This window comes from Schistocerca cancellata, chromosome 6 (genome assembly GCF_023864275.1).
Source record: "Schistocerca cancellata isolate TAMUIC-IGC-003103 chromosome 6, iqSchCanc2.1, whole genome shotgun sequence".
In the NCBI taxonomy this organism is placed as follows: Eukaryota; Metazoa; Arthropoda; class Insecta; order Orthoptera; family Acrididae; genus Schistocerca; species Schistocerca cancellata.
Window position 1 is genome coordinate 210,644,888 of NC_064631.1, and position 19,131 is coordinate 210,664,018.

General features: G+C 41.4%; 1 protein-coding gene across 1 annotated transcript in view; it reads right to left on the reverse strand.

The window, feature by feature from the left end:
* LOC126191289 (uncharacterized) overlaps positions 1-19,131 on the reverse strand; it is an 84,155-nt gene that overhangs the window by 39,909 nt on the left and 25,115 nt on the right. The window contains exon 2 of the mRNA XM_049932103.1: positions 16,361-16,516. Within this exon, the coding sequence (XP_049788060.1) occupies positions 16,361-16,516 (156 nt within the window). The remainder of the gene's footprint in view (positions 1-16,360; positions 16,517-19,131) is intronic.

Below are 19,131 nucleotides of genomic sequence, written 5' to 3' on the forward strand. Positions count from 1 at the left end.
GCCGCTCCCCGTCTGCTTTCAGCGACGGTGCCGTCCGGTCAGCGCCCTGGGGACCCATCTACTGGCTCGCCTCATCCCCAGGTGTTACCGACGCTGCCTTCCATTTTGCCCTATGGCGACGCGCCACCGCCGCCGCCTGTTCTCCCGCCGGCGACGCCCGCAGTGGACGCGTCGCTGCAGCCGCCGGACGCCTCCCTGGGTCACGCGCCGCCGATCGCATCCCGTGACCAGTTGTCCTCCGCCATGGAACTCTTGCCCGCTCCGGACCATCTGTCGTCTTCGCCCGTCGGGTACTCCGACTCGATGGAGGTCGACCCTTCGGTCCCTCCTGACTATCTTCGGGCGCATACACCGCATGTTGGCGTGCACCCTGGACTAGGTTTTCAGGCGTTTCCTAGCTCCCCTCGGACCGAATGGCCGGGTGCGGGTGGCACAGACTCGCCTGTTGTTAGGCTCCCCACCTCGTCCCATACGTCAACATGGGGTCCTCCCCACGGCGGGCGGAAGCCTTATAACACAACCGTTCGCCGATTTGCGGGGGAGGAATGTGGTGTCACCGCCAGACACCACACTTGCTAGGTGGTAGCCTTTAAATCGGCCGCGGTCCGTTAGTATACGTCGGACCCGCGTGTCGCCACTGTCAGTGATTGCAGACCGAGCGCCGCCACACGGCAGGTCTAGAGACACTTCCTAGCACTCGCCCCAGTTGTACAGCCGTCTTTGCTAGAGATGGAACTGACAAATAGCGCTCTCATTTGCCGAGACGATAGTTAGCATAGCCTTCAGCGACGTCAATTGCTACGATCTAGCAAGGCGCCAGTATCATTTAATATTTATCTATGGATGCCTGTACAGTAAAGACCGATGTTCTCCAATTGTGGATTAAAGTTAAGTATTCCAAGAGCTTCGTACTTTATTTATTAGACTCAACTCCTTTAACTGTTCCAGACCTCATGCAAGCCTGCGTGAGCTAAGCGCGTGCATTTCGGCCTCCTTTAGCAACACAGTGTTGGCTCTTCTGCCAACACACCACTAACCAAAGATGACAGACGTCAGAAGTTATCGATAGTGAAATTAATAACCAATGAGAGAGGTAGCATTAACCCTGTCCCTCTGTTTTTGACAAAGGATAGTGTAGAATTTCCTGAAGAATTTAAATCACAACCACAATCCCTATTTATAATGTTACTTGTTAACGACATCACCTGGCTGCATTCCTGTAAGTTATTTAAACAACTCTTAACTACTTTATCCTTCGGATATTTTAGCTATATTTGACTTCTTCTAGTCTAAACAAGCATAACATCATTTTTCAATAACTCTTAAGGGAAACTGTGTAAGCCTAGAAACATTTCCAGTCGTTTTCTGGTTGAAGGGGCAGGTCACCCTTGAGTAACTTCCACTTCTACTTTCCTCAGCCAATTTAATATTTTCTAAAAACTTCAGCCATTTCTTCACAAACCGAGACCCTGATTATTTCAGAGTTATGTCTTGGAAGCTTTCAGAAGTTCACAATGTTCATCCAGATCCCAATGTCGATTAATTAATCATTTACTCAATATGTAATATAGGAACCTAAGACATTGATAGACAGTTTGCCAGGCTAAGTGAAATGAATTTGATATCACTTGCTTCAAAAGCAGAAAGCCGTATATTTATTTCGTCCAGCCACTAACGCACCAACAAGTACCCCACCGGCAAATTTAGACTGATATAGTACTTACTGCTATGTAATTACAATATGATTTTGTGGCTGATTTGTCCCTACGTGCATAATGGTAATCATTATTATGGCGTATATTTCTAGTAACACACCGCCAACCTCCTTTTTCCCTCCAACTAATGACATACTGTTATATTCCTTGCGCTTATTTTTTTACTGTGTGTGCTTTTTTTTTAATTCTTTTCCTAACGTTTTTCGTTTTAGGTATAGGATTTGTTCCACGAAGAAAGTCTCCTCTCTTATTTATGTTGCTAAGTCCATATTCTTCTGTTTGCCTGCCTTCTAATTTATGCCCAACTATAGCATTCCAATCCTCCATGAGTATTACATTTTCATTTCCAATTAAGTACTGTTACTTTCAGTTCCCATGTATACTTCATCTCGTCACCTTATGCTTGCGACGTCAGCAAGTATATTTGCACAGCAATTGTTGGTGTCGGTTTCATATGGGTTCTAATAAGAATGATTCGGTCACTGAGCTGTTCACAGTAATTCGCTGCTTGTCGTACCTCTTACTCGTAATGAGTCCTGTTCCTGTTATAAGATACCCTGTTGCTGTCGATATTACTCAAAGTTAACGTCACCAGAAATATTTACCTTTGTTCCGTTTCACTTCACAGACTATTTCTACATCTAGATTCAGCCTCGCATTTAGCTTTTCAGATATTCAGACTTGCCTACAAGACTCAGTCTTCCGATAGTCAGCACTCTGACTAGCAAAATATTAACGTTTTGTTGGCCTGTCAATATTTATCACCTACCCCCTTGGCAATTCCCTCCCAGAGATCCGAATGGGAAGAGTGGTAGCTATTGTCACTGGTGAGATCATCATGGCACTTTTCAATTACTGGCCACATTTTCTGTCTTTACCGCAGTGGTTTCGACTGCCTGCTGACCGCTGCTGATTTTTCCGCCGTTAGCAGCGGGGCCTCCCACTCGAAGGACAAGGAGGAGCCCTGAACTTCATCCACACCTTCTTCCACTTTTGCCAATGCCACTGGCTTAATGAAAGTGTCTCTTTATACAGGAAACTTTCGCCGAGCATACCTGATGCTTTGCATTCTAAATCGAAGAAATGGCTGGTATCCAACAAGGCATACAAGACATCTAGTATGGTGGTCAAAGACGCTACCCCTAGACCCTGGTGACTTCTTAATGGGTAACAACAGCACCCAACCCAACGAAGCATCCATGAATGATATCTGTCTTGAACATACCCCGCTACACTGAGGTTACAAGAGTAACGGGATAGCGATACAAACATATACAAATGGCGGTAGTGTCGGGTACATAAGGTATAAAATGGCAGTGCACTGGTGGAGGCATCATTTGTACTCAGATGGTTCATTTGAAAAGGTGTCCGACGTGATTACGGCCACCCGACGGGAGTTGGCGTAGTTTTAACACGGGGTGATAGTTGTAGTTAGGCGCATGAGACACTCCATTTCTGAAATCATTAGGGAATTCAATAATCCGGGATCCACAGTGCCAAGAGTGTGCTGAGAATACCAACTGTCAGGCACTACCTCCCACCACGGACAACGCAGTCGCCGACGGCCTTCACTTAAGGACTGAGAACAGCGGCGTTTGTGTAGAGTTGTCAATGCTAAAAGACAAGCAACACTGAGTGAAATAACCGCAGAAAACCATGTGGGCCGTACGACGAAAGTATCCGTTAGGACAGTGCAATTAAATTAGGCGTTAATGGACTATAGCAGCAGACGACCGACGCAAGTGCACTTACTAACAGCACGACATCGCCTGCAGCGCCTCTCCCGGACTCGTGACCGTATCGGTTGGACCATATTTGACTGGAACTCCGTGGTCTGGTCAAATGAGTCCCGATTTCAGTCGGTAAGAGCTGACTGTAGGGTTTCGAGCGTGGCGCAGGCCCCACGAAGCTACGGATCCAACTTGTTAGCATGACACTGTGCAACCCGGTGGTGGCCTCGTAATCGTGCAGGCTGTATGCAGGCGGAATAGACTGGGTCCTTTGGTATAACTGAACCGATCATTGATTCGAGATGGTTACGCTCGGCTACTTTGAAACCATTTGCAGCCATTCATGGACTTCATGTTCCCAAGCAACAATGGAATTTTTATGGATGACAGTGCACCATCTTAGAACATTCTGGACAATTTGAGCGAATGATTTAGCAGTCCAGATCGACCGACATGAATCGCATCAAACACTTATAGGACATGATCGACAGGACAGCACATGCACAAAATCCTTCACTTGCATCACTTTCGCAATTATGGAAGGCTATAGAGTCAGCATAGCTCTATATTTCTGCAGAGTACTTCCAACTTCTTGTTGAGTCCATGCCACGTCGAGTTGCTACACTACGCCGGGCATAAGAAGGCCCGACACTATTTTAGGAGTTATTCTATGCCCCTTGTCCCTCAGTGTAAGACTCCAACGAGTTTTAGTAAAATTGTTCCCCAATGACTTCAACATTATAAAGGGACAGCCTTGGAAAGGGCATCCCTATTCTATAAACAACAAGCTTTAAAGGCTATCACAACTGACCCGAAGATGTTACGGATTGGATTGGACTGATTTGGAGGAGGAGACCAAACTACGAGGTCATCAGTCTCATCGGATTAGGCAAGGATGGGGAAGGAAGTCGGTCGTGCCTTTTCAAAGGAACCATCCCGGCATTTGACTGAAGCGATTTAGGGAAATCACAGGAAACCTCAATCAGGATGACCAGACGCGACATTGAACCGTCGTCCTCCCGAGTGCGAGTCCAGTGTGCAAGATGTTACTGACAGGTACATTGCTATCGATACTATTGGTTCTAGATAAATCACTTTTTAAAGTCTGTCATAGTGATTAATACTCCATTGTAACTTAATTTCGTAAAACTCTTACTGCTAGCCTTAGGGTCGTGTTTCGCAAAGACATAAGGAGTGAGGACTATGTTGAACTTCAAAAATAATGGGAGAACACAGGAGACAGTCAATAGCAACCATCTCGATTCTGACGTTGCATTCCAGTGTTATTTGAAAGTATTTTGTATGCGTCAAGATATGCGACACTTCAAGTGGCTAAAATTTGACCACATGACACACAAGGTGTGTAACTACATCGTTCGTGGTTCAAATGGCTCTGAGCACTATGGGACTCAACTGCTGAGGTCATTAGTCCCTTAGAACTTAGAACTAGTTAAACCTAACTAACCTAAGGACATCACAAACATCCATGCCCGAGGCAGGATTCGAACCTGCGACCGTAGGGGTCTTGCGGTTCCAGACTGCAGCGCCTTTAACCGCACGGCCACTTCGGCCGGCTACATCGTTCGTGATTCAGATGAAGAATACACACTCCCACCATTATGTGTTAACTGGTGGGGCAAACACCATATTTGAAGTAGAAAATCTGTGATGAAGGAAATAAATTTAAAGTTAGAGAATGTGTGTAGTACGCTAAGGCCGAAATATTGGTTTAAACCATCCAATATTCGTAATTTATGAGGTCGTTTGCAACAGACGTTACTCAGCCCATATTTAAGTATCAAGTTGAACGTTTCAATTTGGCTGCAACAACCAGAGAAGTAATATTGCGGTGCCTGATCCTCAGGAAAAAGACTTTTTACTGCAGCGGTTGATTCAGCCTGTCTAGAATTCTTCCCCATAAAAAGGAGAAATTGCAAAGGTTGGTAAAGAAGAGTGTAATGTCGTATAGACGATAACTCAAACCCTCTCTGAAGCACAAATTTTGCTAATAGAAGACGTCAGCGTAAAAGAAATACGTAGTGCCTCCGGTGGCCTTGTAGATCCGTAAATACTCTAACAGAAAGATAAGAAAGATGTCACCAGTAAATAACTGACATTCTGCAGTGCAACGTGAATGATTTCGGACTTCATTTGGAGCAGCTGGAACTCCTAGCATATGTGTAATTAGTTCTCCAGTACACACATTTAAGGGCTTCGTTGCGTCAAAGCTCCCAGCTCTAAAAAGACGTGCCCTTAGCTATGGAAGAAACAAAGAAGTAGTGACAATGCTCCACCCTGAGTCGCTTGTTCTCACTTGTCACTTCAAGCAGTTACTGTTTCAGTACATACATTACTGCATGCAACAGCGTTCTTACTTTATTTGCTGCACAACAGGTACTAAGCAGTGACACAGAGAGTTGATCAGTTGATTTCAGTCCACATAACGTTGCTTAGGGCTGTAGCTCCACCTGCTCCTAAGGGTCAGGCGATTAAGGCCATCGTGAAGTAAGAGAATTTAGGCCCCATTAATATTGAAGAATGACACATTTTAGCACAGTAACAGTGTCATTCTCTGCCATTTGTAATATTGTTGGGATTTCCGTAATATGAAAGCTATGAGTACCCTTGGAAAGGAATTCACCCATCTGTATGTTAAATGATAAACTTAGGAGACAAGACCTATTCTTTGAAAGACATTTATTATATATAATTTACGTAACTGTAAAGATGCGCATCTAGCGCGGACGCTAATACATCGATTGCGCAGTCATAGAAACATTTTAACAGAAGCTGAACTGAACGTTCCGCTTCGATCTAAATAAAAGATGACAGTAAAAACTTTTGTAGATCTTCAGATTTTATCGTACTTCTGCTTGTAATATGAAAGCGTAAAGAAAGTCGTCTTTAAGCCATAAAAGTGAGCTGTCTTGCCAGCGTGCAGACAACATTATTAATTAATAAAATTAGAGTAATTTATGTTCGATACTGTAAACCGGCAAGTTATTGTTATGTAGGTGTTGCACGGTGCAAGAATTGTCTTGAAGGAGGGAGAAAAATAATGACTGTAATTTGTGACAAAAACGTGAACCAAGGAGCTAGCACAGGACAGGCTGAAATCTGATCACACCTTACAGTTAGATAAGTACTTATGTAAATTATACTATTTATAAACAAGCCCTAATTGCTTGTGAGAATTGTGTTAACCATATTTCTTATTCTATTATTTTCCTTTATATTTTTTTTTACCTCCATGTCATATTATTTTTGTAAATATCAAACAGCCTTTACTACAGCAGAGAATCCTGTGGCATCCTGGTCGTAGACAGAAGGCCGCTCCTTGTCTTCTATACAACTCATAGCTGCCCCATTTATTAATGATGCCATTTGCAAATGCAGTTTTTTATTGTTCATTGTTAAAGGTCCCTTAGGTGATTATAAATTTCATACTGATTACGTAAAGAAACCTGGGTTGTTCTTTTCCAAATAATAGAAGTCTTTGCGTAATCAAAAACTAGCCTCCTCCTGACAACGATCAGGAGCCGACCAGAAGACGGACGTCTTCGACCGCTTTCGTGTTTCCTGTTGCAATGCTGTGCCAAACTGGGAACACGACATTCTAGTATGAAACAATTATCAGATTAAAATTGAAAAAAAATTCAAATGTATTATTTAACTTATTTTTTTTTTTTCTTTTATCATACTAGACATTTATAGGGGAATGCGGGGCAAGACGGGGAGGTGGGGTAAGACGGGGAAGGGCTATAAGCTACAGTTAGAGAGCTCCCATCTGTGGATAGCTACGTCAACATCATCAATACACAGGTCTCAGTGTGTTGACATTGCTGAACCTTAGTTTCGCGGCGGTTTCTGTGAGCTTTGCAAGGTATGTACAATTGTTATACTGATTTGCAATGTTTTACACCTTTCGAGGTCCTAAAACATGTGTTTCGTGAACGTTTGTCCAGACTGTATAAATAGCACTGAAAAGTACATCTTATTAACAGTAAACTGCTGTGTCAGTAGTCAATGTTCACTAAATACTGTTCATGTAGGCGTAGCATAACCTGACAGCATGGTAGGGGGCAAGACGGGGTGGGGCATGATGGGGAGCTTCCCCGTCTTGCCCCTACTATTTGTCCAACCATTACGTTCTTATCGTCTCATGTGTTTACCTCGCTGCGGGTTTTGAACACGTACATTATACGTTGAAGTTTATTCGACAATACCTTCATTCATTCAGCAACAATGTCCACAGCAGTGAACGGGTTTCGGAAAACAGGCATCTGGCCTGTAAACAGAAATGTGTTTCAGGAAAGTGATTACCTTCCCTGTTCAACTACAGATATTCATCAAGCTCACACATCTGAAGTTACAGAAACGGAAGACCAAATACCAGAGATGTTGTCAAGACGTAAAACACCTGAACAATTAACAACTGACGATCAAGCCTCTGTTTCGTCTAACTTTCAGGTTACCAGCCCTGAAATGGTGTTAGCTATTCCAAAGGTGGATAAAAAACCAAAAGGAAACCATCTAACAGGCGTGGAAAACCCATTGTTTTAACCGAATCTCCTTATAGGAGCGAGCTATCTGAAGAAATTAAACGAAAACGAGTCCCCAAATGTGTTGCATGTATACAAAAACTCTTCTCAAAGACGTTTAATAAACCTGGGATACTACCAAAAGGACATAATGACAACGAAAAAGTGACGAACGTTACTGACGTCTTAACCACCCCTTCATGCTCAAGGGATAATAAACTGAGGTCGAATGACAACGAGGAAAAGAGTGAAGAATGTTTATACTGTTATGACTCCTCTGAAGGAGGCTGGATACGGTGTATTAGCTGCGGACGCTGGCCCCACGACACTTGTGCAGGGATAGAAAGTGATGATGACGAGGATGTCCACACTTGTGTACTATGTGAAAGTAAGAGGCCTAAATAAAACGTAATACCTGATTCTACAATTCACAGAACCATGTTTCGAAACCTTATCCTCACATGATATCGTTATTCCAGTCCTTATTTAAGCTCCCCCCATGAACCATAGACCTTGCCGTTGGTGGGGAGGCTTGCGTGCCTCAGCGATACAGATAGCCGTACCGTAGGTACAACCACAACGGTGGGGTATCTGTTGAGAGGCCAGACAAACGTGTGGTTCCTGAAGAGGGGCAGCAGCCTTTTCAGTAGTTGCAAGGGCAACAGTCTGGATGATTGACTGATCTGGCCTTGTAACAATAACCAAAACGGCCTTGCTGTGCTGGTACTGCGAACGGCTGAAAGCAAGGGGAAACTACGGCCGTAATTTTTCCCGAGGGCATGCAGCTTTACTGTATGATTAAATGATGATGGCGTCCTCTTGGGTAAAATATTCCGGAGGTAAAATAGTCCCCCATTCGGATCTCCGGGCGGGGACTACTCAAGAGGATGTCGTTATCAGGAGAAAGAAAACTGGCGTTCTACGGATCGGAGTGTGGAATGTCAGATCCCTTAATCGGGCAGGTAGGTTAGAAAATTTAAAAAGGGAAATGGATAGGTTAAAGTTAGATATAGTGGGAATTAGTGAAGTTCGGTGGCAGGAGGAACAAGACTTTTGGTCAGGTGAATACAGGGTTATAAACACAAAGTCAAATAGGGGTAATGCAGGAGTAGGTTTAATAATGAGTAGGAAAATAGGAATGCGGGTAATCTACTACAAACAGCATAGTGAACGCATTATTGTGGCCAAGATAGATACGAAGCCCACACCTACTACAGTAGTACAAGTTTATATGCCAACTAGCTCTGCAGATGACGAAGAAATTGAAGAAATGTATGATGAAATAAAAGAAATTATTCAGATGGTGAAGGGAGAGGAAAATTTAATAGTCTTGGGTGACTGGAATTCGAGTGTAGGAAAAGGGAGAGAAGGAAATGTAGTAGGTGAATATGGATTGGGGCTAAGAAATGAAAGAGGAAGCCGCCTGGTAGAATTTTGCACAGAGCACAACTTAATCATAGCTAACACTTGGTTTAAGAATCATGATAGAAGGTTGTATACATGGAAGAACCCTGGAGATACTAAAAGGTATCAGATACATTATATAATGGTAAGACAGAGATTTAGGAACCAGGTTTTAAATTGTAAGACATTTCCAGGGGCAGATGTGGACTCTGGCCACAATCTATTGGTTATGACCTGTAGATTAAAACTGAAGAAACTGCAAAAAGGTGGAAATTTAAGGAGATGGGACCTGGATAAACTGAAAGAACCAGATGTTGTACAGAGTTTCAGGGAGAGCATAAAGGAACAATTGACAGGAATGGGGGAAAGAAATACAGTAGAAGAAGAATGGGTAGCTTTGAGGGATGAAGTAGTGAAGGCAGCAGAGGATCAAGTAGGTAAAAAGACGAGGGCTAGTAGAAATCATTGGGTAACAGAAGAAATATTGAATTTAATTGATGAAAGGAGAAAATATAAAAATGCAGTAAATGAAGCAGGCCAAAAGGAATACAAACGTCTCAAAAATGAGATCGACAGGAAGCGCAAAATGGCTAAGCAGGGATGGCTAGAGGACAAATGTAAGGATGTAGAGGCTTATCTCACTAGGGGTAAGATAGATACTGCCTACAGGAAAATTAAAGAGACCTTTGGAGATAAGAGAACCACTTGTATGAATATCAAGAGCTCAGATGGAAACCCAGTTCTAAGCAAAGAAGGGAAAGCAGAAAGGTGGAAGGAGTATATAGAGGGTCTATACAAGGGCGATGCACTTGAGGACAATATTATGGAAATGGAAGAGGATGTAGATGAAGATGAAATGGGAGATACGATACTGCGTGAAGAGTTTGACAGAGCACTGAAAGACCTGAGCCGAAACAAGGCCCCCGGAGTAGACAACATTCCATTGGAACTACTGACGGCCTTGGGAGAGCCAGCCCTGAGAAAACTCTACCATCTGGAGAGCAAGATGTATGAAACAGGCGAAATATCCTCAGACTTCAAGAAGAATATAATAATTCCAATCCCAAAGAAAGCAGGTGTTGACAGATGTGAAAATTACCGAACAATCAGTTTAATAAGCCACAGCTGCAAAATACTAACACGTATTCTTTACAGACGAATGGAAAAACTAGTAGAAGCCGACCTCGGGGAAGATCAGTTTGGATTCCGTAGAAATACTGGAACACGTGAGGCAATACTGACCTTACGACTTATCTTAGAAGAAAGATTAAGGAAAGGCAAACCTACGTTCCTAGCATTTGTAGACTTAGAGAAAGCTTTTGACAATGTTGACTGGAATACTCTCTTTCAAATTCTAAAGGTGGCAGGGGTAAAATACAGGGAGCGAAAGGCTATTTACAATTTGTACAGAAACCAGATGGCAGTTATAAGAGTCGAGGGACATGAAAGGGAAGCAGTGGTTGGGAAGGGAGTAAGACAGGGTTGTAGCCTCTCCCCGATGTTATTCAATCTGTATATTGAGCAAGCAGTAAAGGAAACAAAAGAAAAATTCGGGTTAGGTATTAAAATCCATGGAGAAGAAATAAAAACTTTGAGATTCGCCGATGACATTGTAATTCTGTCAGAGACAGCAAAGGACTTGGAAGAGCAGTTGAATGGAATGGATAGTGTCTTGAAAGGAAGATATAAGATGAACATCAACAAAAGCAAAACGAGGATAATGGAATGTAGTCGAATTAAGTCGGGTGATGCTGAGGGTATTAGATTAGGAAATGAGACACTTAAAGTAGTAGAGGAGTTTTGCTATTTGGGGAGCAAAATAACTGATGATGGTCGAAGTAGAGAGGATATAAAATGTAGACTGGCAATGGCAAGGAAAGCGTTTCTGAAGAAGAGAAATTTGTTAACATCGAGTATAGATTTAAGTGTCAGGAAGTCATTTCTGAAAGTATTTGTATGGAGTGTAACCATGTATGGAAGTGAAACATGGACGATAAGTAGTTTGGACAAGAAGAGAATAGAAGCTTTCGAAATGTGGTGCTACAGAAGAATGCTGAAGATTAGATGGGTAGATCACATAACTAATGAGGAAGTATTGAATAGGATTGGGGAGAAGAGAAGTTTGTGGCACAACTTGACCAGAAGAAGGGATCGGCTGGTAGGACATGTTCTGAGGCATCAAGGGATCACCAATTTAGTATTGGAGGGCAGCGTGGAGGGTAAAAATCGTAGGGGGAGACCAAGAGATGAATACACTAAGCAGATTCAGAAGGATGTAGGGTGCAGTGGGTACTGGGAGATGAAGAAGCTTGCACAGGATAGAGTAGCATGGAGAGCTGCATCAAACCAGTCTCAGGACTGAAGACCACAACAACAACAACATTTAAGCTTTAGAGATGAATTCATGCTAGTACCCCATCTTACCCCACATATGGGGCAAGACGGGGAATTGGTAGTTTATGTTTCAAATCGAGATGTTTCTAACTAAATGTAACAAGTTTGCAGGTTTCTTTGCATGCTATTGTAATTCAATGGTAAAGTAAACAAACGATAATCAAACCTACTTGAATTTGTTTATTTTTGACCCTTTTGTAAGGGTTTAAAGTTAGATTCCCCATCTTGCCCCGCCTTCCCCTACCATAATTTTCTCTCCTGGAGTAGGAGATACTGCTCGGTGGCCAGTGCCAGACACCTATCACTCCAGTGAACAGTTCGCAGTTTTTGTCCACCAGATCCAAAAAGTGGAGGCAGATATAAAACCGTCAAATGGGGTAATCGGCAGGATATACTGGATTCTGGTTTTCAGTTGCCTGTACTTGAAACTGCGTGCATTACCGATGTCATCCACTCTGCAGTTAATTCGTTCATACCAAAATCTCTGGGCTATAAAAGACATGTGGATCGAAAAATGTGGATGTGCTGTAAGGAACACAGTGCAAGTTTCTGAAGTCTGTGTAGCGTTCAACATGCGCCGCTGAAGTAAGGGAATCCGTAAGGAGGCTGTACTTAAAATATAAGTCATGGCCATTAGCTTCCATGTCAGTCAACCCTTAAACTGACTCCTCAGGAGATATCCCAGATCGTGCCTCAGTACTTTCGCGACGTGACACGTTCCGTGACTCCAGTTCAGGATCTTCAGGCCTGTTGAGAGGCCAATACGAAAAGCAGAATCTAAGTTACCAATCGTCTAACACGGGGGAAAATGTCAGTGGCAGGTTGCCTATGAAACGGCTTCCAGGGACAAGAAAAATTTGATTTTCAGTCATTCATACAGTTACTCGCCAAATTTAAAGCTCTAAAACACTGTCATAATCTACTCACTAAGAGCTATAATTTTACGTTATATATTTAACAATAAGTCAAGTATTACAGTTAGAACTTGTGTACAGGGTGATTCAAAAAGAATACCACAACTTTAGGAATTTAAAACTCTGCAACGACAAAAGGCAGAGCTAAGCACTATCTGTCGGCGAATTAAGGGAGCTATAAAGTTTCATTTAGTTGTACATTTGTTCGCTTGAGGCGCTGTTGACTAGGCGTCAGCGTCAGTTGATGCTAAGATGGCGACCGCTCAACAGAAAGCTTTTTGTGTTATTGAGTACGGCAGAAGTGAATCGACGACAGTTGTTCAGCGTGCATTTCGAACGAAGTATGGTGTTAAACCTCCTGATAGGTGGTGTATTAAGCGTTGGTATAAACAGTTTACAGAGAATGGGTGTTTGCGCAAAGGGAAAAGTTCTGGACGGCCGAGAATGAGTGATGAAAATGTAGCACGCATCCAGCAAGCATTTGTTCGCAGCCCAGGAAAATCGACTCGCAGAGCTAGCAGAGAGCTGCAAATTCCACAATCAACTGTATGGAGAGTCCTACGAAAAAGGTTAGTTATGAAACCTTATCGTCTGAACGTCAACTACCCGAGGCGATGGATCGGCCGCCAGGCAGCCCGTGACAGAGCACTTCATCACTGGCCTCCAAGAAACCCTGATCTTACCCCCTGCGATTTTTTCTTATGGGGGTATGTTAAGGATATGGTGTTTCGGCCACCTCTCCCAGCCACCATTGATGATTTGAAACGAGAAATAACAGCAGCTATCCAAACTGTTACGCCTGATATGCTACAGAGAGTGTGGAACGAGTTGGAATATCGGGTTGATATTGCCCGAGTGTCTGGAGGGGGCCATATTGAACATCTCTGAACTTGTTTTTGAGTGAAAAAAAACCTTTGTAAATACTCTTTGTAATGATGTATAACAGAAGCTTATATTATGTTTCTTTCATTAAATACACATTTTTAAAGTTGTGGTATTCTTTTTGAATCACCCTGTATATTTCCTGAGGCAGCTTTTAACTCATGACGCGCAAATTACCCAGACCACACTGAGGTGACAAAAGTCATGGGATAGTTCCTAATCGTTGGAAACCCCCTACATAAATAATGAGACATGCTGCCCCTACAGTCATTCATAATGGTGAAGCCGTTGCCGGTGCAGGATATTGTGCACGAACTGACCTCCCAATTATGTCCCGTAAATGTTCGATGGGATTCATGTTGCGCGATCTGGATGGCCAAATCATTGTCTCGAATTGTCCAGAACGTTCTTCAAACCAGTTGAGAATGATTGTGGCCCGGTGACATGGCGCATTGTCATCCATAACAATTCAATCACTGTTTGGGAACGTGTCGTCCATTACACATACACACGGCTCACACCGTTATTTAATTTCCTAAAGATTTACGAAATGTAATGTCTCATGCGTCTAGCTTCAACCTTTATTCCGCGTTGAAGGTCTGTTAATGCATGTCGAGTGGCCATAATCACGTCGGACGCCTTTTCAAATGAAACACCTGGGTGCAAATGCCAGCTCCACCAACGCACTGCCCTTTTATACCTCGTGTACGCGATACTACTGCCATCTGTATATGTGCATATCGCTCGCCCATGACTTTTGTCTCCTCAGTTTGTATACATCCAGTATTTGAGAATGACAGCACTCGCGACTTCCAACAAACTTCAAAAATGATTTCAAACCTTAACGATATCCTTTCTCGCTGGTAACCCATCCCCCCCCCCTCCCGTTAATCGATGGATGGAAAAACTCATGTTAATATGTTTAGCTCATTGACGCTGTTCAGATGTATTACAAAAGATGCTGTAGTAAGCGTAATTACTTCCCTTTGGTTGCGAGTTAGATTTAATCTGCATTAACTATCATGATATAGGAAAGTAGACACTTAGATACCGAAGCTATTCTTGGATAGCTATTGGAAATTATGTACATAAAGACAACCTAAACCAAATTCAGTTAGTTTTAACAGTGTTCCCAGTCTAAAGGAATTTTTGTACTAGGTTTCACCTAGACTTCACTTGAAGAGTCAGATGAGCCTGAACATTACATTACTTTTATAATGACATAAGTGTACCACATAGATTCTGATTAGCGATCTTCGTCATAGACAATGAATTTAATGTGTGAGTATGAAGAAAATTAAGATGGTTGTCCTCTCTAATCTATGTATGGTTTGCACTTAAAACCATCGAGACATCGGGTGACGCGTTGTAATAAAAAAATCGTCAAAACATCATTCTCTGTCGATAAGAAAATTACCAGGATACTATAATCAGTGAAACCCCCTCCATATACTGCGAGGAAATACGTCAGAAATACTCTGTGTTAATTTTAATCATAACATAGTTAATTATATCCTCAAATATCGACCTAGTTTTGGATGTAACAAAGTTTTAGCTCGATACCTATTACTATTAGGTATACACAGAGATCCTAAACCAAATCTCTTCTGGCTTTTGACAGTGTATTTTCTTAAACTTACAAAAAGTTTTGTAAAAATTTTATAATATGTTATTTCACAAAAAATGTTTTTTAAAGATAATGTCGAAATTGTTATGTTCTCTGACTTGGCTTATATATGTTGTAAATATTTAGTGGATTTTATTTTACATAAAACAATTATATCGAATAGTATATTCATGCTTTTGTGCAGTGGAAAACGATATTATCAAGTCACATCAACACGGTGCCATCTGCTGCCCCTATGTAACAGAATGTTTACACTGTTTCTCAATCAGTTGTCAGCTGTTGATGTGCATGAGCACTCATAGTCAGCACATTAGCATAATCTTTGTACATAGTGTTATGTTTGAGATGCCGAATTCCATTGAATTTCGTGATACTGACAAACATATACATGCTGTAACACAGCTTACAATACTGAGGAAAAAGATTATGTAATATTATAATGCATAAGAAGGTATGTTATTGTTTCATACATTGTAGTAAATGGAAATGTTTGTGAACATTGTTATATCATGCTGGTTAACTGTTCACCTTGTCAATTTCGGTTCTACACTATTGCATGTCCGAAGATGGCAATATAGATTAGTCTAAACCGTTTATCTATATCTAAAAAATGCTTTACTAGCGATCTTGGCGCTTGGAAGTATCTTCAGAGTCTACACCACTGTAGATCTCCCCCGTACTGATACAACGTCTGGAATATATAAAGGTGTCGTAAGTACTTGACATCAAAGGCTTGAAATTGATTATTGCATATCACAGTTGTGTTTCTGAATCTGAAAGTAATGTATTCAAGCAATAATTTTTAAAATCGTTTTAGGATGAAAATTATCAGTTGCAATCAAGTAGCATTTTCATAGGTACATTGATTGATCCTCAAGACGAATTTAGACTAGTGACATACTATCATCAGATTATATAAAAAGTTATATTTTTAATAAATACTTGCGAGTCGAGTGACCCCTTTTTGAACAGCTTTTTTTGACGTACAGAAAAAGACAGAAAAGTTGAATTTTCAGTAGTCACCGGTTCTGTACACTCTTAAATAGTACGACTTTTTTTGTAATCCACTGATGACCGAAGCAAAAACAATTACTAGAATAAATTAATGAGGAAATAGTTCCAGTGTTTGATTTTATTTCAAAAACTTACTCACCCGCAAATCTTCAACTTCCTCAGCAATCGTAATGGTGGCGTCAACAGTCATTTTGTAAGGTCCAGTCTTAGTTAGCTGCACATCTTGCAGTGTTATAGTAGTTTCTGGCCGGTCTTCACATTGCTCGTAACCTTGTAGTTTTATATTGATTTCTCCCTGAGAAAACAATCGGCTTTTTATTGATATTCAGTTTGATATAACAACTGAAGAAGCAGACACCAGATCTATGTACTAAAAAGAATAAAAATTGCAACAAATTATATTGCGAAATTGTTGTAATATACATGTCACGGAATATTTCTAATTGAACTATATGTTAATATCATTTATACTTCTGTTCATCGTTGTAGCAGGGAAAGAAGTTATTAATGTAATCGTATATTTGGAATCTATAAAAGGGGTGTTATGTATCATACTGTAGCTTAATTTTAGATCCCATTCTAACAAAGGTTTTAAAACTTCTTAGGGACTTTTCGTGAGGTAATAGAGTGTTTCCTTTCAGTGTCTGCTATACCAAATTTTAAAGGTCTTCTGTGCAATTATCCCACATGTTAAACAATTAGATTATTTTTATATTCTCACACAAAATGTTTGTGCCTTATTGGTCCAACTGGTCCATCATGATATGAATCATTCACATGAAAGAATCCTCTAGTCTCTGCCCATTTAGATTGCAAACGTATGTAATTATTGAATTTTCTGACCTTTATAACAAGTGTTGTACAGGTAGTGAAATAAGTTTACACTATTATTTAAATCTGACAAAGTGGTTTTGTGGTAGTGACTGCAGTTTCTGAAAGCCTCGTTCTACTGACAACTGTGATATATAGTATATGGGTTTCTCTACCCCGTGAATGCTGTGGTGCTGTGGACTGAATTCTGAGGAATCTGTCCTTCAGGAACTAACTCGTGTCAGAGTTAATTTCATTTTTTATGCAGCATGGAAGGAAGTATTACGTTAACATATTGTAAAAATTTCTCGTGTGAGTTTCTCAGTAATAAATTAACGTTTGTCGTAATGTAGATCTCACTGATAATCAATTCGATACATGTACCTATTCAAAAACATAAACTCATGCCTGTTGAAAAGTCAGCCATATCAATCGTCAATTTCCTCAGAAATTGCGAGGTAAGCATCAACGTTCATTGTGTTGTCTTTGTTAGTTGTACTTCTAGGACTGTGCCTGTTCACTGAAAAAACTGTTTGTTCTTCTATCCTAGTCTTTCCTACACAACGCTATACTCATAAAATGCTAGAGGTACCGCTATACTGTTTTCCACTAGGCTCACTGCAGTGATGCTGCTGTTTTCTGTCAGTTATTTCTGTAGCTTGCCGGAATTCGAATCAATGCATGTGTTAGCACTTTCCAATCGTCCAATGGATGCACAAAACATCTGTATAATGAAAGATATGTTGTTGTTGTTGTTATTGCTGCTGCTGTCGTTGTTATGGTGGTAGTCTTCAGTCTGAAGACTGGTTTGATGCAGCTCTTCATGCTGGTCTATCCTTTGCAAGTCTCTTCACTCCGAGCAAGCACTGCAACCTATATCCCTTTGAACTTGCATACCGTATTCAATACTTGGTCTCCCTGTACAAAATTTGCCCCACACTTCCCTCCAGTACGAAACTGGTAATCCTTTTATGTCTTAAAATGTGTCTTATCGACCGATCCCTTCTTTTAGTCAAGTCGTATGTTAAATTTCTTTCCTTCCCAATTGATTTCAGTGCCTCCTCATTAGTTATTTGATCTACCCATCAATCTTCAACATTCTTCTGTAGCGCCACATTTGCAAAGGTTCAATTCTCTTCCTGTCTAAACTGCTTATCATCCACATTTCTCTTCCATACAAATCTACATTCCAGACGAATATTTTCAGAGAAGATTCCCTAACCCTTCAATTCCTATTAGACGACAACAAAAACGTCTTTTCCAAAAACGCTTTTCTTGCTATTGCTAGATTTTATATTCTCTCTACTTCGGTCACCATCAGCTATTTTACTGACCAAATATCGAAATTTATCTACTACTTTTAGTCCATCTTTTCCTAATCAATTCCCTTAGCATCGCCATATTTAATTTGACTACATCCATTACCCTTGTCTTGCATTTATTGATGTTGATCTTATATCATCCTTTCAAGACACTGTCCACTCCATTCATCTGCTCTTCCAAGTCCTTTGCTCTTCCTGATAGAATTAAAATGTCATCGGCAAGCCTCAAAGTTTTTGTTTCTTCTCTCTGAAGTTTAAACTAATTATAGCGCCACTACCTAGTATTTGAGTAAAACTTATAAGTCATTAGCAAAAGTAATGTGATGTAGTGCGGAAGCTGCCGTAGAGTGTTGTGTTAACAGCTGCAACCCGGCAGCCGCCAGTGTGGCGACATGTGGGTCACAATAACAGGCACACAAATGGATTGCAAAGCCTAGACAGCCGAAAGCAGCAGTAAACTGTAGGATGCAGTGATAACCTGTAACCAGCAGGGCAATGTCCCCACACCAGAGAAGGTCTCTTGTTACATACGAAATGACAAGGTGATGGGTTCAGTGAAATAAATGCGCGCCAGAGGCATATGAATGAGGCTGGGTTGTGAGGCAGGGATCAATTTTCGCTGCTGGAAAACAGTAGCACTATAACGACGTCACAGATATGTCAGACAGCGAAATGACTGGACACTACTGGCAGCAGCCATGGGTTTAAGATCATGCTGTGCCTGCCGCCAGCAGCAGTTCCTTCATGAGACATGGTGCCATGGCACTGCCGACGTCCG